The sequence below is a fragment of the Chironomus tepperi genome, unplaced genomic scaffold (genome assembly GCF_022539635.2).
Source record: "Chironomus tepperi strain 1889 unplaced genomic scaffold, CSIRO-AGI_Ctep_v1 contig_354, whole genome shotgun sequence".
NCBI classification, from domain to species: Eukaryota; Metazoa; Arthropoda; class Insecta; order Diptera; family Chironomidae; genus Chironomus; species Chironomus tepperi.
The window spans coordinates 4,346,802-4,368,205 of NW_027226476.1; the positions used below are offsets into that span (position 1 = coordinate 4,346,802).

The 21,404-nt window shown below is 35.4% G+C and overlaps 2 protein-coding genes across 3 annotated transcripts in view; one reads left to right on the top strand and one right to left on the bottom strand.

Moving 5' to 3' along the window:
- The window catches only part of LOC139094294 (follistatin-related protein 5-like), a 40,724-nt gene that overhangs the window by 7,690 nt on the left and 11,630 nt on the right, over positions 1–21,404 (top strand). For both annotated transcript variants that reach the window (XM_070645317.1, XM_070645318.1), the window contains exon 2: positions 6,640–7,006. In XM_070645317.1, the coding sequence (XP_070501418.1) occupies positions 6,820–7,006 (187 nt within the window). In that variant the 5' untranslated portion in view covers positions 6,640–6,819. The remainder of the gene's footprint in view (positions 1–6,639; positions 7,007–21,404) is intronic.
- LOC139094311 (uncharacterized) lies at positions 14,980–17,749 on the bottom strand. Its single transcript, XM_070645338.1, has 2 exons — positions 17,609–17,749; positions 14,980–16,839 (listed from the first exon to the last, which is right to left on the bottom strand). Exons 1-2 carry the CDS (start codon positions 17,629–17,631, stop codon positions 15,174–15,176), a joined length of 1,689 nt encoding a protein of 562 aa, XP_070501439.1. The 5' UTR covers positions 17,632–17,749; the 3' UTR covers positions 14,980–15,173.

The window sequence follows — 21,404 nt, forward strand, 5'->3', positions numbered from 1 at the left end:
TTAGAGCGCATTTTAAGGATTTAACCTAAAAATTCAAATTCTAACCTCCAAATTTGGTACTCTAACCTTGAAATTCAACAACTTAACCTCAAAATTGGACAACTTAACCTCAAAATTTGGCAACTTAACCTCAAAATTCAGCAACTTAACCTCAAAATTCAGCAAATTAATCTCAAAATTTGGCAATTTAACCTCAAAAATTGACAACATAACCTCAAAAGGTGCAACATAACCTCAAAACTTGACAGTTTAACCTCAAAATTCAGCAACTTAACCTCAAAATTCAGCAAATTAATCTCAAAATTTAAATTCTAACCTCAAAATTCGACAACTTAACCTCAAAATTGGACAATTTAACCTCAAAATTTGGCAACTTAACCTCAAAATTAAACAACTTAACCTCAGAATTCAGCAACTTAACCTCAAAATTCAGCAACTTAACCTCAAAATTTAACAACTTAACCTCAAAATTTGAAAATTTAACCTCAAAATTTGGCAACTTAACCTCAAAATTCGACAACTTAACCTCACTATACACCCAGCCATTCCCAAAACCCAAACATCCTCACCATAATTCCATCACACTTCCATCACAAGACTAAATATTACACGATGGTCGTAGTAACTCATTGAAATGAATAAAAAAAGCAGAGCATGAGAAGATGTACGACGAGTAAAGTGCTAGAGACGTCCTCAAAATGAAGCACGAATGATGAAAAAGATAGCTTAATGTTACATAAAATTGTGTGCAATTCATTCGGATGTTGTGTGCGACATGGGCGCATTCAGGGGGCGAGAGAGGATGTCAATTTTAAGGTTATGATTCTTAATTTTGAGGTTATGCTGCTGAATTTTGAGGTTAAGTGGCTGAATTTTGAGGTTAAGTTGCTCTGTTTTGAGGTTAAGTTGTCAAATTTTGAGGTTAAGTTGCTGAATTTTGAGGTTAAATTGCTGAATTTTGAGGTTATGTTAACAATTTTCGGGTTAAATTTATCAATTTTTGGATATTTTGTAATCTTCCCCTCCCCTCATCCTCCGACTCCACCCCTGCTGTGCTATATACTATCCAGCATATGTGCGTGTGTGGGTAAAGTGCAGCAGATGGGGTAGAATAAAAATAAAAATAAATTCCTTCTAATGCTTTAATGAAGAATTATTTTATTGAGTTATATATATTTTGTTTGGGGTGAGCACAGTTGGCGGTGCTGCTGCCTTTATTTTCAGGGGTTTATTTTTGTTATTTTTGGAAAAATAAAAATTTGCTGCAGATGTTGTAGACAGAAGCAATCAGTCGGGAAAGTTTGCTGCTTTTGTGCTTGTTGGACGTAAATATTGGATTAAGTTTTGAATGTTTTTGTACGAAAATAATCAATTTGGGGGTGTGGAGGCAGGCAAGGTGGAACTTGGGGATGAATTTGAGGATAATTGACCTTTTTGTTGAGGTGTCAATTTACGGTAAATTGGAATTAAATTGGAACTGTTGAGTTCAAATTGGAGTTGATTTGTCAGATAAATGTGCTGAATGTACTAAAATGTTGAATGAAGTACTAGATTTTTCTACTTTTGTGCTAGATTTTAGCAGTTTTGTACTAGATTTACCCATTTTTGTGCTAGATTTTAAAACTTTTGTTCTAGATTTTAAAACTTTTGTACTAGATTTTTCCATTTGCGTACTAGATTTGTCAACTAATGAACTAGATTTTTAGAATTCTGTACTAGATTCTTTAATTTTTGTACTATTTAAATCAACTTTTGTACTAGACTGTTTTCTCAATTTTGTACTTGAATTGTCCACTTTTGTACTAGATTTGTCCAATTTTGTGCTAGACTTCTGCAGAATTTGTAGATTTTGTACTAGATTTTTGTAAAATTGGACTAGATTTTGTACTAGATTTTTCTAATTATCTCAAAATTTTCAACATTTTTATCTCAATTAAAGCTAATATTCAAGCATCAAAAAAACCTCAATATTTACTAAAAATATCTCACCACACACAGTTCATCCCACAGCACAGCACTGCCTTCACATCAACCAACTCAAAACCAAATCAATCAAAATAAAATTCAAAATAAAAACTACAACAACGTTCAATCTCAGCCTCGACCAGATCCTCATCATAGCAAAAGTTTGACTTTCTAAATTTTCAATTTATTAACCCCAGTCCTCGCCAAAACTTAACAACTTTTTTGCATACATCCACAAAAACTTTTCATAACTTTACTTGCTGCTGTTCGTTTACTGAAAGCATCATAAATTATGAAGAATTTTCCATTAATCTTCTTTCCACATCAATTTTTCAATAAGTCATTAAATTACGCTAATTGAGTTGGATATTTGATCATAGCTGTGGATTATTGAGGCTTGCTTTACACTTGGCTGTGGTTAATCACAAAATGCTGTGTATACATGCTGAAGGCTGCACATAATTTCATTGATAACTGTCAAAATGACTCAATAATCAGCCCTAAAGTCACTTTTACGTCAACATGGCAACGTAGTCGTGTGTTGGCCACCATTTTGTGCCATTTAAGACTATCTCAATCAATATACTGTCTTTATGAGTTCTTTGGTTGCCAAGGTGAATTGTGATGGAGTCAGGGGTGTATCTAAGGTGAAGTATGGATTGGGGATTCAACCCCTAACCCCACTTACCCCTCCCCCTTTCTGGAAAATTCAATTTTTCTTGAGTTTTTTCGTGAAAAAATCTTAAAAATTTCCATTAATCATTGGTACTTCATATAATTACCCCCAACATCCCCCTCCCCCTTACCCCTACTTCCTAAAATTCTCTACATCCACCCCTGTATAGAGATAAAAAGCAGCAAAATAATCTCAAATTACTTTATTAAAGTCTCAATTTTCCATCAATTTTTACCTTTCTCATTTTAATTAAAATGTTGGAACTTCCACTGACAAATTAAGTCTTAAGATCCATCCACATCCATCCAGCTGGATAAGAAGTAAAAAATAAAAAAAAATATCGAATGAAATTTAAATTTATAAACTTAAAGTTTCTCGGCTCTTCTGTCAATTGCAATAAATTTGCAAAAGTTTTTTTTTCATCCTTTTCTGTTTCCATTTAGTGATTTTTATTAGAATGGAGACGTTGGCGATGTATTGGGGTTCTGAATGCTTGGAATGTCTTGTGATTCGATTGTGGCTGTGCGTTGGTTAGGGTATGAATAGCTTAAGCTGAGCATAGCTGTACTTGTAATGTGCTTAGCTTAGAATTTGCCTAAATATTGTTAAGGTTGAACCAAATGTGCTTTTTACTGACTTAGCATACCATTCAATGAGCTTATTTCTGGCTTAAAGTATCTTAGGCTGAGCGGATCTACTGCTGAAATCAGCTGAACTTTCTTGTACCTAAGCACATCTTTGACAGAGCTTATAGCTAGTTGAGTTATTATTAAGCTGAACGCATCTCCAATTGAGTGTATCTCTTGCTAAGCATATCTCTGACTGAATGTGTCTCTGTTTAATCAAAACTCTGACTGAATGTGAAACCTTACTTACTTCGCTGGCCGTACAGATCAAGTATGATCCATGTCCTGTGTGAAACCAGCCTTATTTAATTCCATATAAACATATCTAGGAATGAGAATAGCACGCGAATGAGCATAGCAAGCGACTAAGTGTGTCTCTAACAGAGCATAGCTCTAGATGAGTTCATTTCTTGCTAGACGCATCAACAGTTGTGCATATTTTCAGCTGAGCTTGTTTGCAACAGAGCGTACTTACAGCGGAGTGTAAATGGCCAAGTTCAATTCAGACTGGACATATATCTTGCTGAGTTTGTCTTCGTTTGAGTATATTTACGACTGGGTTCATCTGTAGCTGAGCAAAACTCTATCTGACTGTATTTTCTGACCGAGCGTGTATCCAGCTAAGCATGTCTCCTTGATCAGTGTAAAACCTGTTGAACGTATATTTAGCTGAGCGTATCTCTGACTGTGCATACGCCCGGATGAACTAATATTTACTAGAGCGGATCTCCAAATGAACGTAACTCTGTCTGAATGTAACTACAGCTAAGCGTATCTGATACTTATTTGTGCGTGAAATGTTGAAAAAATTCTCCACAACTCTTAGGACATTATCCTTAGTAATTTTGAAGAAGCAAGCAAAGCGCTTCCAAACTATGCGTCTTAATCAATTCCAACATTTCCTACCTCCTTTATTGGCAATCCTTCTGTCTCAAGAAGGCAAAAAAGTAAAAAACTTTTTCATTGCAATGCTTTTCAATTTCCTCATGAAAAAAAGCAGGCAAGAAAAGAAATATTTTTATTCCTCAATAAATCCTCGCTACTTTTTCTTAGTTCCAACAGAATTCCACTTGCCTTTCGTGACGGAATTGAATGGCATGTTTCGTGTTTTTTTGGTTTTGTCTTTTTGATATTTTTATCTCCAAAAACTTCTTCTTAATTACCGGAAATTTTTCCACTTTTTTTTCAACTTTTTATGAGGTAGACATTAAGCCTTACTTCTGCACATTTTTTTGTATGACTTTTGATGATGTTCTTCTTACATCCAACAAAGAAATTTGTGAATTATGAGCTGAGTGAACTTTCAATAATTTTTTTTAGTTCCTCGTGCCTTGCTATGAGTAATCTCTTGAAGGAATACAATATTAGAAACTAGATACTTTTGCTGACTTGAACTTCTTATTTATGGTAAAAGTTTGTGCAAAAAACTTAGTTTTTTAACTGAATTAGTTTCATTTTTGGGGGAAGTTTTGGGGCAGCCTTTTTCGATGTAAGTTAGGGGTTGGGTGAATGAATTGGGGATGTAATGACGTCAATTGATTGTTTTCGTCTTTTATTGATTGTTTAAGTATCAAATCGATTGTTTCATTTGTAATTTGAACGTTTTTTCTTCAAGTTGAATGTTTTTTGTGTCAAATCACAAATTGAATGTTTTTAGCGTCATATTGACTGTTTCAGACTTAAATTTAGTGTTTTTGGTCTAAAATTAATTGTTTCAAGCTCAGATTGAATGCTTTAATCACAAGTTGAATGTTTTAGTCACAAATTAAGTGTTTCAATTTTAATGTGAACGTTTTATCATGAAAATTAATGTTTTTAGATTCAAATTTGAGTGTTTCACTCTCAATGAGAGTGTTTTAGTCTTGAAATCAATGTTTTTGGACTAAAATTGCTTGTTTTCAATAACAAATTGATTGTGTTAGTCTCAAATTGACTGTTTTTGATCTCAATTTGGGTGTTTTTGGTCTCAATTTGAATGTTTTCAGTCATTATTTGAATTTTTTAAGTATCGAATTGAGTATTTCAGTCTTAATTGAGAATTTTACTTGAGTTTTTTGGTTTGAAATCATTTGATTGATTTTAATCTCAAATTGAGTGTTTTTAGTCACAAAATTTGAGGTGTTTTGAATTTAAATTTGACTGCTCTTAGTCTCAAGTTGAATTGAGTTTTTAAGGCTCAATTTCAGTGGTAAATTCTAAAATTCAGAATTTTTAGCTTTAAACTGAATGTTTTTAGTCTCAGATTGACTGTTGCAGCCCTAAATTGAGCATTTCTGTTTCAAATCGAAAGCATCATTCTCAAATTGAGCGTTTATTTCTCAAGTTGAGTCACTATTTCCTCTAAATGAGCATCTTAACCTCCAACCTTCCAAAATTCAACCAAAAGTCAAATTTCATCAATTCTTTCCTAAAAGCACTTCAATTATCTCATTGAGACTTTAAGCTTCAATTTCTTCGATTTTTTCCCTTCCTTCAATTTTTCTTCAATTCTTTTTCATGCTCGAAAAACTCCAAAGCAAGCGACGAAAAAACAAAAAAAAAATTCCAACTTTCATCGATTTTCTTTCGTAACAGAAAAAAACAAAAAAAGAAGCAAATCTTAAATTACGACGAGCAAAAAGGCAAAAAGCAAAAAGCAAGGACAATAAATTTCCAAAAAAGACTTCTCGATTTTCGAGCATCTTTGCGTCTCAAATTGGATTTTTTTTATCATTTTCTGTGCTTTATTTTTTGTTGCCGAATTTAAGACTTTTTAATAATCATTGAAAGCTGAAATGGGTTCAGAAAGTTCATCGGCTGTGTGAGAGGAACAAGAAAGCAAGCACAAAAAAAAAGATTAAATTGACGGCTTTCATGATGAAGTTAATGGAGTGGCTTAAGATGTAAAGCTGTGTAATAAAATTAAAATGAGGAATTTTTAGGACTTTTTTTGAAGGGGGGACATGAGCAATTTTGGGGGTTTTGCATGATGAGATTTAAGTGCTGTAATTAAGGATTATTAAGCTGCATTTACAGTAGAATTATTGATTAAGGTGCCTTCACACTAGAGTTCACTTGGTTGAGGTGCCTTCACACTAGAGTTCCTGGTTATGCTGCCTTCACACTAGAGTTTTTAGTTAGGGTGCCTTCACAATAGAGTTTACTGGGTTAAGGTGCCTTCACTTTAGAGTTCTTGAGGTTAAGGTGCCTTCACACTAGAATTCTTGAGGTTAAGGCGCCTTCACACATTTGATTTCTTGGTTAAGGTGCCTTCACACTATAATTCGACAAATTTTTTATCTTTTTTCTTGCGATTTTCCTCAATTTTTCCTCTCTTTTTCATCAAAACAACCATTCTAACCTCAATTTTTGTTCTCCTTTTGTTCATTCCAGATTATCACATTTGAGGATAAATTCATCATCTTCACAACAAAAACACACACACAACTTTTTTGATATCAAACAAAACCCAAAAAAAAATCTTCAAAAGGAAAACTAAACAAAAATTTTTCTATTTTTAAGACACGTGAAGGAAGTCTGCTTAAGCTGCAAATAAATAAAAAATAATTTAAAATGTCCACAAAACACATTTTTGCAACATTAAATGTGATTCTAGCACTATTAGTAAGATTTTCTACGCAATATTTGCACAATCACAACAACAACAACAACAACACATATCAATCTCGGAGTTTATGGAACATCGAGACAAATCTCATCGATTTTGGTGACGATAGTGATGAGAATTTGTTGGCATTTAGTGAGTATCATTTGTCATTATTAATAAATTTGGCAATAAATAAACATTTTTGTGGGGGATGTGTCTACAAGACTGTCTAAAGACCGTAAATGTTATTAATCAAAAATATCGTCAATGACAGGATTTTAAATCATTTTTTGAATAATTTCTGTGGATATTCTGCGTATATTCTGAGACAGATTTAAAGTGGATTGTAGGGTGTGCCAATAGGCAGTCATGCTTGGTGTATTTTGGGATATTTTGAGGATGTTGATTTAATGATAATTAGTTTAAAGACACCTGAACTGAATTAAGCTCATGTGAAGGCACCTGAATCTTGATACTTAATGTAAAGACACCTGAATGTCACATAATCTATTGTGAGAGTGTCAGAAGTAAATCATAATATTGTGAAGACACCTGAATCTTCAATTTTTAGTTTGAAGACGCCTGAATCTTAGAACTCTTTTGTGAAGACACCTGAATATCACAACTCATGTGTGAATGAATTGTGAAACATCAAAAAACCAATGTGAATGCTCCTGAACTGAAAAAACTAGTAAGAAGGCACTTGAACACCCAATACTCTAATGTGAAGACACTTGAACTGGAAAAACACTAATGTGAAGTCGCCTGAGCTGAATATCACTTGTATGAATGCACCTGAATTCAATTAAAACTAGTGATAAGGCCCACGAGCCTACAGAACTCCAATGTAATGGCACCTGATCATCAAAACTTAATTTTGAAGGCTCCTGAACCTGGAAACTTTATTTTGAAGGCACCTTAACCTCAAAAACTCCAATGTGAAGACACCTGAACCTTGATATATAATGTTTAGGCACCTGAACCTACAAACTATGGTGCAAAAGCACATGAATTGAAATACCTTAGTGTGAAGGTCACTTGAATCTTAGAACTCATTTGTAAACGCGTCTGAATCTTGAAACCCAAATGTGAAGACACCTGAACTGAATTCCATCAGTGCAAAGGCACCTGAAGTGAGTAACACTTCAATCTTATGACATCTGTAATGAGGAATAGTATTGTAAATGCACCTGAATCTCAAAATTCTATTGTAAAGGCACCTGAACCGCACATTTCCTCAAAACTCATCTCATGATACTTAATCATAATCTCAAAAAAATGTCAAAGATTAAAAGCTTTTTTATTTATTTTCTTTACAAAAATCTTCAACAAGACATAAAGAACAATACATTACGGTAAAAATAACAAATCCACCTCCACTCATTTCCCATCACTTAAATTCATGTCTTATAAAGAATTCTTCACCGTACTCTTCGTGTACGCGCGGACCAATACAGCATACACACAAACTAGTGGGTGTCTTATAAACTTTATATTCAGCCTACACGTCAGTATCACTCAATAAAATCATTTACGGTACAATGAAGATCCATACTTGAGTAATATAAATTCTCGGAAACAAATTGGCCGTTATTAAGGCAGACATGAATTGTTTTTGGAATTTTTTACGTCTTTGTACTTTTAAAATGTGATTTTATGAAGATTGGAAGTAAATTGGAATTTGTTGATGAACTGCTTGTGGATTGTTGAAGTAAATGCAGACATCTTTTGAGTAATTAGAGACTTATTGTTGGATTTAAAAATTCAGGTGACTTCACATTTGGGTTTTTGAGGTTCAAGCTCCTTCACATTGGGGCTTTTGAGGTTCAGGCTCCTTCACATTGGGATTTTGAGGTTCAGGCTCCTTCACACAATAATCTTTTGTAGTTCAGGTGCTTTCACATGGATATCAAGGTTCGTACAGGGTCATACAGAGCTTAATTCAGTTCAGGTGCCTTCACACTAGCTTAATTCAGTTCAGGTGCCTTCACACTAGCTTAATTCAGTTTAATTCAGTTCAGGTGCCTTCACACCAATGAATAATAATAATCTTGTTATAAATTAACACATTTCATGCTCCAGTTGCACTAATTCCATCCACAACCCCCTTCCATCCCCTTGAACTACTCATACGATCATTAATTACTTCCCATCTCCTTCCTGAATCCACTCAACGTCATATTTAACTCTCTATTCGATTTATTTTTGTTGAATTTATGATTTGTTTTTCCTTCACACCCGCTAGTTATCATCTTTTGCGTTCTACTTGCTCAAGTTCCACATAACCTTCAACGTTCATATTGATTTGTGTTTACTTCTTATTATCATTATACTTTATTGTTGATCTTACTATTGTTATTCTTTCCACTTTGTACTGTTGACATTAACATATTGGATTAAGGGAATGTTTTTTTTTAGTTCTGTTTGCCATCGGGTGAATTCATGTTTAAGACTTGTGGATGTGAATATCAGATGGTACAACATGAAATTAGATTGTTAACGACAGACGAATGTGAATTAATGTAATAATTTGTACAACAAGCTGTTTCGATTCGATGAAAAAAAAGTGCAATTTGTTGATGTTTTGTTGGAATGTTAAGGCAGGCTGCACATTTGTTTAAGGTGTCTTTGCACTAGAGCAGTCGTGGACAACCTGTGTACCGCGGTTCATTCATAAAATGTCATGAACTGTAAGCAGTGTGTGGTTTCTGTCGTTACTTATTGTGAAGGTTGGTCGTGAAAAATAAAAGGTTGCCCACCACTGCACTAGAGTCTAGTGTTGTCCAAACTAGTGTTGTGTCATGCCACACCTTTGTGCGATTCATGTCGCTTCACTACACTGCACTTGGTTACATACTTATTTCGGTAGCTGGACACATCAGTTATGATCTATGGTCACTCTTAGATGGCCACTGAAGCTCGGTCTATTCCTCCTATTCCTCAGTCTATTGTCCCTATCAACAGCTCTTATACAAGCTCCCTCCTTAGGTTTACGGATGCGGAAACCGAAATCGTGATTTTTCAAGAAGTCTCGTTGTCGGTCTCGAGAATTTGTCCAGACGCTAACCTTACTTATGAGATCTAGAGTCGCTTCAAATCTTGACTAAAACTAACTGGACAAGATTCGGTAAATTAGCTTAGCAAGCCGTTATCCTCTATACAAAGCTTAGAAACTCAAAGTAAAGCTTAAATGTGTTCATAGTGGTGTTGTTTACACTACTTTTCAACAAATGCGTTTGAAATCGAGCCAATTACACTCATAATCGTACATTAATCATGATTCTTTATAAACTGTGTACAAATTCGTATGTTATACACAACTGGGCTCAAAATTGTTAGCTATACACGACTTTTACCACAATGTGTCTACAATTGCATGTTTTACACGACTTTTGACCTCATTTCACATGTTAATTAGGGCTATTAATCAAAAATGTCAAAAATCGTACATTCCACACGACTTTTGTTCACACATCATCCCACACTCTAGTCTTATTAACCATATTAAGTCACAAAACCCATTCAATTCCACAACTTAATCCTTCACATTAAATTCCACAGCATATTTCCCAAAAAAGTTTCACAATCTAACCCACATAACCTCTTCAACCCCTCACAACCCTCACCCATTCATCATAAAATAAATCAAAAATTTCAGCATTTCCTTTCTTGTTGCTTCCAAATATAATTTTTGTGCCTTTGACAACGGAAATAATCAAATTAATGAACTCATTAAATCCCTCTTAGGAACCGCCCCTTAACATAAAAACTTTTCATTATCTTTCAATTTTATGAGACTTTAAATCCATCTTCATTTACTTTCCATGTCTTATCAACAAAAATTTCACTTTAATGACTTGAAACTGTCTGTCATGTCGTGAGTGAAAGCTGCTTTTTTGTTGTTGTTGTTGGAATTGTGGAATGACATGATGAGATTGTGTGTTGACTTTAGGAGCGTTTTTTTGGGTTGTTCTAGTTAATTTTAGGTCATATGGAAATTTGAGGTCAAAAGTCGTGTAAAGTGCACGATTTTGGGGAATTTTTGTTAAAAAATGTATAATGTTCACGATTATGAACGTTTTTGGTCAATAGTAGTGTAAAATGCACGATTTTAGGCATTTTTGGATCTCGAGTTGAGTATAACTCTTGAATTGAGGTCAAAAGTCATATAAAATGCACGATTTCTATCACTGATAGTCAAAAGTCATGCAGAAAATACACTTCTGGGCACTATTGACCTGGAACTGTCAAGAAATGCACTAATATTGTCCAAAAATCGTGTAGAGCATACCATCTTGAATACTACTGATGAACAGTCGTTCAGAACACATAATTTTGAACCCTGAGGATCAAAAGTCGTGTCACAAATACAAATTCAGGTCAAGAGTCGTGTAAGCTTATTATTACATGAACTTGAGGTCAAAAGTCGCACAGAATATACAATTTCGAACACATTCGATCAAAAAACGTGTTGACAAGTCGAACATTCTACGTAATTGACATCACAGCTGTGCATTACATGTGATTATGAGCAATTTAACAATCTTGAAGCCATAAACCATCCATGCATAACAATAATTCCGTACTATGACCCCCCAAAACCCCCAATTCCCCCACACAATTCCCCAATTTCCAATCATTTAAAAACAAAAAGCAATAATCCAGCCACAAAATGTGCATAACTTGTGTCATAAATCAGACAAAAAAATTTTCAGTGCCAATGCAGTGCATATACACGAACAGCACAGCAGCACACAGCACAAACTGCCCTAAATATTAAAAACTCCGCCACTAATCTTTCAAACTTTTTCTGTTTCTCGATTTTTATGCATGCGGTTCCGTTAAGCTTTACGGGCTATGAATCGAAAGAGTTTTATGCTGTATGAAAAAGTTTTTGATCTTCTTACTTCTGTACTGACTGTGTATCGTGATATAGAGTAGATGTTAGTTGTGCTATGTGCTTTGAATTAGATACAAGTTGCGTTTCTCTCCTTTTTTTTAATGGGTAATTTGAGATTTGTTGCTGTTTGATAATAAAGGATGGATGTTGTGGAATATTGTTTGTGGATGTTTGCAGGAGTGTGGAAGGATGGATGAGAGTTGTCGGTGTCGGAGTTGTTGCATATTGATACTAAGGCTGTAGAAATCACTAAGGTTACCTAAACAGCCCCGAGGCCAGGTCAAAGCGTAGATTCAAAGGAATATTCAAAAAAAAAATTGGGGTAGTTTGAGTCCAAAAGTACCCTCCGAGGCTGGTTAGCTCCTTTCCTCAATGCAGGTTAACTCCTTATGTTGGATCCCACGCTGAGGATGGTCAGCTCCTCACCCCGAGGCAGGTTAATTCCTTCCCACGAGGTAGTTTAACCCTTTACCTTACAAGCAGATTAGTTCCAAACCCATAGGCTGGTTTACTCTTTTCCCCGAGACAAATTAGCTCTTATTCCAAAGGCAGGTTAGGTTCACCTACGAGGTAAGTTATCTCCGGCAAAGTAATCTACTTCCCCAGGGCGGATTATCAATTTCCCAATGGCGGTTTATCCTCTTTTTCAAGGCAATTTACCTCTTCCTACTCTTGTGCAGTTCCCTGCCAATAGAGTAACTTATCAAAGTTTATAAAACGAATTCAAACACTTCAATAGTGTACTTAAGGATGCTTTACCTAGGTGGGTGTAGGATGGGGGAGGAGACATTATGCGTCATCTCTTCCATCCATCTTAGACAATACACTTACTTACTTCCTTGATTAGGACGCACTAAGGCCCATTGTTGCGTTTAAAGAATGTATGTAGACGGGAGAGGTGCCTGGACCCGACGGAATATTCTGCGGAAGTAAATTCCACGGAATTTTCTATTATTCCGGAATATTCCGTCGGGTACATGCACCTACGCCTCTGTAGATAGCTCTATCTTTCGATAACTTCTGTCTTGGACAAAGTTGTGAAAGGATTATTTAAGACAAAAATTCCAAATTTATTGACAAAATTCAAGCATTTTCCAAAAAGTCTCAGTATCAACTCAGAGTTCCTATTACGTCCCTGGATAAAGCTCCCATAATTTCAATACAAAATGATGCTGAGTGTTCTTAACTCAAATAGATGAGCTCAAGCTAACCTAATAACACAGATTACTATTAATTACTGTTGATAGAATGAGACAGTGCTGTTTAAACTGTTTTGCAGCACGACACACTTTGGTGGTAATATACTTCCTTGACGAAGGCTCACGAAGGTTTATTGCCGGATTTCGAGTTTGTCGAAAGCTTGATCTGGCTTTGGATAATTCCTGCCAGTTTCTAAAGCAAAGAGCTTTTGCATTGTTGCTCACACATCCCATGAGCTATAGGGTCTACCTCTCTTTAGTCTACCTCTGGGGGGTACCTCCAGGGTCTTCCTTCTTCTTTGGTCTACCTTTTCTTGACCAGCATACAGTTTATGGCAAATAATGAATGTATCTCAGCACACAGTTTGCACAGCACTGGAATAAGATAAAATTCACCCAATAAATTCAGCTTTAATGCTCTTAATTTAAATCCAACATTTCCCACTTGATATCCACATTCAACTCTCCATCCTAAAGCCCTTTTGTTGCTCTCCTTCAAGCTATTTTGATTGAATCATTTAAAGTTCATTCTACTTTCGTGTTTTTGTTTGCTTAGGATCTTGTATTTATCACGGGTAATTAGCAGTGATTTATGTGGAAATGTGAAAATGTACACCATATAATGCTGTAAATTATGCTAGGAAAAAAATGTAATAAAAAAGGTTGGAAATAAAAATCAAACTATGAAGAAAGTTTCAAGCGATTTGCGTGTGCTGTGGATGGATGGAAAAATATTCAAGGGAATTTAATGAGATTTTTAGGTTAGGATAATAAGTGCCTGGGATATAGCACAAGTCGGTTAATTGATCCATAATCCAGCACAAGGATTGCATGACTCCTTTATGGTGCCAGAATCAAATCTAATCCAGAGCATAGTTGGCAGTGTAGTAGACATAGGCAGAATGCCTCCTAGGAGATAGTCAGGTACAGTACTTAAGCGTAAGTTCACCATTTACGTGGAACAGAAACACTCCATTTTGGTGACTGGACTCTAATTGAGACAGACTTTGGAGTTTGACTTGCAAAGTCCTGACAATTCTAATCTAGAGTCCCACAATCCTGTATCCGGATTGTAGATCGATTTAACCGATTTTGTGCTATTCAGGATTAAGTAGCTGTTGATATTGAGAGCAGAGCAATATTTTTTTCGCAGGCTGACAAACTTCGCGGTAATATCGCGGTATTCATACAAATACCTCTAAATACATGTTTTATATAAATACTGCCGATACCGCCTAGTTTCTCAGCATGGGTTTTTTTCTGGAATGGACTATCACTTGGGAGTAGTTCAGTAAAATACATAACAGATGCAGAACAGTACAAAGTGTGTCTCAAATCTATTAATTTGAGCTCTATTTTTTGAAAAAAGGCTTCATCCAGGCTGAGAAACTAGATATCGGCAGTATTTATATGAAATTAAGCGGTATTTGTATGGATACCGCGGCACTACCGCAGAGTTTCTCAGCCTGGGCTATCATTCTCTAACATACGAGCATATGCTCAATGAGCAGTCTCAATTAGCATATTCAGTAGGCTCCATAAGATAGTCTTGAGCTCGTTTTTTAAAGACTGTGTTAAATAATATTTGAACGACTACCTGTAAGATGAATGCTAGTTTAAAATACAAAGTCAGAGTAGTAAAATCATCATTTCCTGGATGTTCCCTTCAAGGCTCCCGCAGATTATAATCTTAAATAATCTTTATATGAAGATTATTCCGGATTATAATCTTTGTATGGAAGATTATAATCTTGAAAATTATTTTGTATGAAGACTATAATCTGCGGGAGCCTTGGTTCCCTTATTACAATCATCTTTTAGAGATTGGGGGAAGGGTCTGGGACTTGCAGCATATAATACAACGAGAAAGGAGGAGATGATGCTCAATTAATAAGAGAAAAACTCGACATCAGTCCCAATTCTCGGATACATTCCAGTTTTATGCATAACTAGGGTCAACTACTAGTCCAAATGTATAGAACCCCTGGAACAAAGATGCTGTGGATCATGAAAACACATTAAAAGTCTTACTTTATTTCAATTTTTATTTATTAGAAAGTTCTTGAGTCTAAAGCAGTAGACGGCAACCTTTTTGTGTCAAGGCACACCATCGAGTTACACCACGACCAAAACCGCACACGGTATACAGTTCATGGCATTTCATAAAAGTGTGTCGTGGCACATAGGCTGTCTACCGTTGATCTAGAGGCTAAATAACATTTTATGGCTGATTTTTCTGGCTCAAATCGTTAAATTTTAACTTTAAAAGTGCCAATTCTATTTCAATGCTTCCAAGTTTACCTGTATAGAATGTATTGAGATTATTTCTGTCCTCCGAAAGCTTATTAGTCTCGACTGTAATTTTCTGAGCCAATTCTTCATTGGTTTTTGTCAATTGCTTATTCTGCTCTGTCAAGTCGTTGACTATTTTCGTCAAATTGTTAACTTTTTCGACCATTTCGTCCTCAAAGGTCTTTGTGTCATTTTTAAGGTCCTCGATGTTCTTCCTAATCTCAATTTTAAATGCATTGTCTTCTTCTGTTGGACATGCCTTCAATTCACATGGTTTTTGTTGTCCTTTTTGCTTCGGTTTTCGGGTTTGGCTGAGATTTGATTCCGATTGTGACTTGATGACTTTACTTTCCAGGCTTTGTGATCTGATGTGTCTGTCTTCTTGTGTTTTTGATGTTGGGGATTCAATTTGGATTGGACTTGGGGTGTGGATTGGAACTTGAGTGGTATCAACACTGTCGTCATTGACATTTTGGGATATAACCTCAAAAGTCCTCAAATTTGTTGAGTTTTCGATAAGTTTGAGGTTAAGTTTGATGTTTTCGACCTCATTCTGCAAATCCTCAACAACTTTGAGGTTATTTGTGATTTTTAGGTTAGAATTTGTAATCTTATGGCCAAAATTGCTAACCTTTTGACTCAATGCTGAGAATGACTTAAATGTGGACTGGAGAGTGCCTATAATGTCCTCAGCAAACTTATTGACATCAGCATAACAAACATTTTCGCATTTAGCCTTAGATCCTTTATGATTAAACTTGACAATTTCAATTGTATTTTTAAGCTTTAAATAGTCATTGGACTCTCTATAATTTGGATCATTTGAGATGCCCTCAAATCGATCCTTAAATGTCAAAAAATTGGAAAAATTGGAATTTTGAAAATTTTTACCAAAAGTTTTAAATTTTTCGGAAAATTCCTGATAATTTTCATGACTTAATGTCTTAAGGCTTCTTTCAAGCTTCTTCAAGCTGTCTGAAATGTGCGAAAATTCTACATCATTGCACGTCATTCCCAGTTCCTTAATCAACAGCCCAACCTCATCGGCATCATTTGAGACCCACTTAGTCGAGCATTTATTGTAATTAAGCCACAAATGCGTCAATTTATTTAAATTTCTGAACGCACCCTCGTCAATATGAAAAATATTTGAACCCCAAAATGATATAAATTCCAAATTTACATTATACTCAAAAAGTCCATCCTCAAGAACCTCAATGTCATTGTTACCAAGATACAGTGCCTTAAGGTCCTTATGTCGACTAAAATCAGCTTGATGAATCTCCTTAAGTCGACCATGTTCAAGATAAATTGCCTGAAGATTTTCAAAGAATCTATGAAGTCCACGTGGGAAGTACAACGTTGTCTTATTGATGGCACGGAATGCGACGACATCATCATTAGATTTATCCACATGATGCTTTCCTTTTACGTCATCAACAGTTGTAGAATTAGCTAATGTAATGTTGAGAGTATTCATCACTTGACATTCGTATGCATGCTCAATTGAGTGATATGAGGTGGTCTTAAGGAAGTTGCATTCGATTTTGATGGGTGAAGAGAGAATCTTGAGTGGAATGAGGCAGGAGAGGATGCTGAGGATAGAAAATAAATTAAATTACAATAATTAAATTAATTTGGGTAAATTCAGATTGAATCTTATTTGAATTTGGCATAATGCTAGAGCCATGTCAACCTGGTGCCGGATTTTGGGTCAATTAACCAGCTTGTGCTTTTCGGGACAGTAATATCTGACCCAGAGTTGACAAGACTCAAGGAGTCGGACTTCATTGGACTCCAAATGTACTCCAAAGCCAGACCACAGTGGACTACAAAGCCCAACTCCAGTGAACTCCAAAATGGAGTCCTGTCCAGAGTTGGAGGCGCCTCCACATTGGAGTCCTGCCAACTCTGTTCCTATCAACTCTGATCTGACTCAAGCATTTAACAAACAATTAAGAGACAAAACCTTGGTTCAAAAAATGTAATTGCTAGATGTAAATTAGCTACTCTGAAAGCACACGGCATAGAATTAACCAAAAATTCGACCCAGACCTGCATGAATTTGTTTCGCGTCTGATAAAATTCGGCTCCAGGCTAAGAAACTTTGCGGAATTGGCTATAATTGTATAGGATAACACGGACCACTCAAAAAATCAGGAAAATCACTTTTGAGGTTTCATCGGAACAAAGCAACAATCGAGAATAGTACAGCAGCCTTTCGGCTAAAATACAGCAGATTGCCGCCCTATATTTAGTGGTTTCTTAAAGCATTTGAATGGAATTGGCGGTCATACCTAATTTCTCACCCTAGACCATGTGCCTTCCAGGCTAATATTCTAAATATCACTAAACTTTACTTACCAAATCGTCCACAGAATCCTCATTTTTTAAAAATTAATAAAAACCACACTTGAATCTATCCACAAATATTATTTTCAATTTATTTTATATTAAAATGCGTTGTTCTTACTCAAAATATTCTCAAGAAATGTGAGCATATGATTAATGTTTGACTGTCTTATAATATTTTAATCTACATATGTTCATATTCAGAGCCAAGTACTCAAAATCATTAATTTAGAAATCTGTGGTTGTATTTAAATTTTATTTGTAGACACACGTGTTTTTGTCTTGTATGTCAAGGTCTCGGTGCTTAAGTGTGTGTCTTATTAAGACTGTTGATAAGAAAGTAAAGAATTTTGTATTCTTTGTACAATGATGACAATTAGCCTTGAACCATCAACCCACATCTCTCCTCATTATCATCATACTTTAAAGGGTAGATTAAGGAGTAAAGAAGCTACCTGCCCCTTTTAGATTCCTTAATGGAACAAAATTATTAAAATTTTTAGTGATTTTTTAGTCAAAAATTCCATCAATTCTACATCTACCGCCTGGGTACACTTCTGAGTAAATAACTTACTACTTACTTTCTTCGATGGCTGTAAAGATCAACTGTGATCTACGGTCGCCCTCAGATGTCGCCTGAAGCTGATTCTATCGCCGGCTTCCACCTGCCAATTGCCAATACCAAATGCAATACTGTCTCTATCGACAGCTTCCTTCCAGGAGTTCTTTGGAGTAAATAGCTTATCAACTCAAAATCATCTGTATCATATGTGAGCAGGGGCGTAGCCAGGGGGGGGTTACGGGATCTTCTTCGAGAATTGAAAAACCGTCTATTTTGTAACGTTTTTTTGATTTTTAAATGTTTGCTTTTAAAAAAAAAATATTAAAACAGTCAGGTTTCCCTTTGTAAAATTTTTTGGCTACGCCCCTGTTTGTAAGCAAAAGGGACCAATCACTTATTACGTCACAAAATAACAATTTTTTTTCAAAATCAAAACATGGAATTTTTGGGATTTATATTGTTAAAATCAGATCTCCCCCCTGCCCTCTCCCCTGAACGTAAGAAGTGTAAACGGCCCCTAATGAGTAATGAGAGAGAAGATGTTTAAGCTTGTCATTGTCAAGGACACATAACAATCTCCACACAAATTTTTGAGTACGCTGATAAGGAATAAAAACAACAAATTTAATATAATTGAATTGATTTTATTTTATTTTATTTTGTATTAAAATGATCTTGAAAGTATTTTTGCGTCTTTAGTTCTCAATGTCAAATAGGGTACGCTCATGGTACGCTGTCAGACAATTTTAGGGAGGGGGAAGGGGAAGGGGAAGGAATGGGGAGGAGTATTAGTCCAATTTAATAAAGGATATTGAAACTAAGATAAGCATTGAATTTATTCAAAAAATTAAAGATCTTGATCCTTTAGAAGCCACACCGCCTCATTCTCCTTCCTGTCTACCCTGGCTATACCCCTGATTGTCATATACATCACTAATCTATCAAAATTGCATCAAATACAGAAGCTATTAGTCTGAACGTCACTACAACACCCTCAATTTCCATTCTGATCCTTACAACTGACCTTCACCTCCTCAATTATCTTCTTAGGCTTAGGTTTACATTGTAAATATGTTGTGGAATTAATACAAATATTTCCATCCAGCCATAAGTCAGTCAATCTATGTAAATTATCAAAAACATTCTCACCAATAACTTTAATTTTATTATTAACAAATCCAATAAGTTTTAATTCCTGATTGTAGTCAAAAAGGCCATTTTTGAGGATCTTAATGTCATGATGTCTAAGGAACAGATGACGAAGATATCGAAAAGGCTTTAAATCATCCTGACTTATTTCATTTAATCGTCCATTTTCAATCCAAATTCCTTTTAAATTTGGAAAGATTTCATCTAATCCAGACGGGAAATACTGAAGCTTCTTATTGTGTATGCTAATTCCACTGACATTGCTGTCGGTCATGTTGTGATGATGTTCACCTATTGCTTCATCTATTGATGTATAATTCCGCGAATATATCCATAGCTTGTTATGAACACTGCACGTGTAGAAATCACCTAAAGGGTAAAATTCCGTTTGGCTGTAGCTGCACTCGATGTATTTGGCTGTAGAGTGTTCTAGGAAGACTGTAGTAATGATGACAAGAAGCCTGGATGAAGTAAAGGATATATTAGAATTAATGGTGTGAAGGCACCTGAATCTTGAAGTTCAAGTGTTGAGGCATCTGAATGTCAAAATTCTAGTGTGAAGGCAGAACCTTAAGAATTCATGTGTGCAGGCACCTGAACTTCAAAAATTCTAGTGTGAAGGCACAAGAACCTTAAGAATTCCTGTGTGAAGGCACCTGAACCTCAAAAATTCTAGTGTGAAGGCACCTGAACCTTAAGAATTCTAGTGTGAAGGCACCTGAACTGAAATATGTTCAAAATACTTACAAAATTTTAACTGCCATTTCAAGACTTTTTGTAATTTTTACAATTCAAAGCTTCTTTATATCCAATTTATGACTTCTTGCTGATTCTCTACACAATTGAACAATAAGTAGTCGATCATCATTTCTCATTTAATATATAGTCATGAATTTCACCATATTTTATTATATGCAAATTAAGAATATGCATTAAAAGTGCATCTAAATGAACTTAAATTGAATAATTTGAAATGTAATATATTTTGCAAAATTAGCTTACTTACTAACTTTATCGGTCGTATTTGTATTAACTGCGACTCATGGACAGCCTCAGATGACGTCTACAGCTGGCTCTATCGCTTACCTGCCAATTTCGAATACCAAATGCAATACTGTCTCTATTGACAGTTTCCTTCCATGAGTTCTTCGGTCTACCACGAGCTCTTTTCCTTACTTACTTACTTCCTTGGCTGGGGCGCACTAGGGCTCATTGCTGCGCGTAAGGAATGTCTAAAGATAGCTCAATCCTTCGAATCCTTCTGCCAGTTTAGGATATTAAGGACTCTAGCGTCCATCCAATTTCAACACATCCAATCCAGGATTAGATAGTAGTCACCCTAGCGATCTCTTTTACCATCCACAAAGTCAGACTAAATAACAAGCTTCATTTATTGAAATTTCCCTCTCAATTCTCAACTGATTTTAATTCATCATCAGCACTGCTTCATTAAATTTTCATTTAAAAAGCTCCATTTTTTACTCATAAAAATCATTTTTGCTCTTCAAAAAAGAAATCCACGCTAGTCTTGATACTTTCATCTTTATGATTATGAAATATCTTATGTACTTTTTCCTTACATCCGCACACTTAGTGGAGCAACGGCAAGCAAAAGCAGCACTTTTCGTATATAATTTTTGAAGGAAAATTTCTTACTCACATTCTTATGGTAATCCATCTTGAGAGGAGAGAAGATAGGGAAAAAGAAAAGGGTAAAATGAGACGGAGTGTTGTGATAAGCGAAGAAGGAAGTCAAGTTGGGGAGTAATCTCAGTTGGGTGTTTAAAGCGCATTTTATGAGGTTCAGGTGGCTTAACATTTGAGTGTTCAGATTCAGGTGTCTTCACACTGGACATTCTTGAGTTTCAGGTGTCTTCACAATGGACATTCTTGAGATTCAGGTGTCTTCACAATGAACATTCTTGAGATTCAGGTGTCTTTACATTAGATTCTTGAGGTTCAGGTGCCTTTACACTAGAATGCTCAGATTTAGGTGTCTTTACAATTGACATTCTTGAGGTTCAGGTGTCTTCACAATGAGACATACTTGAGTTTCAGGTGTCTTCACAATTGGCATTCTTGAGGTTCAGGTGTCTT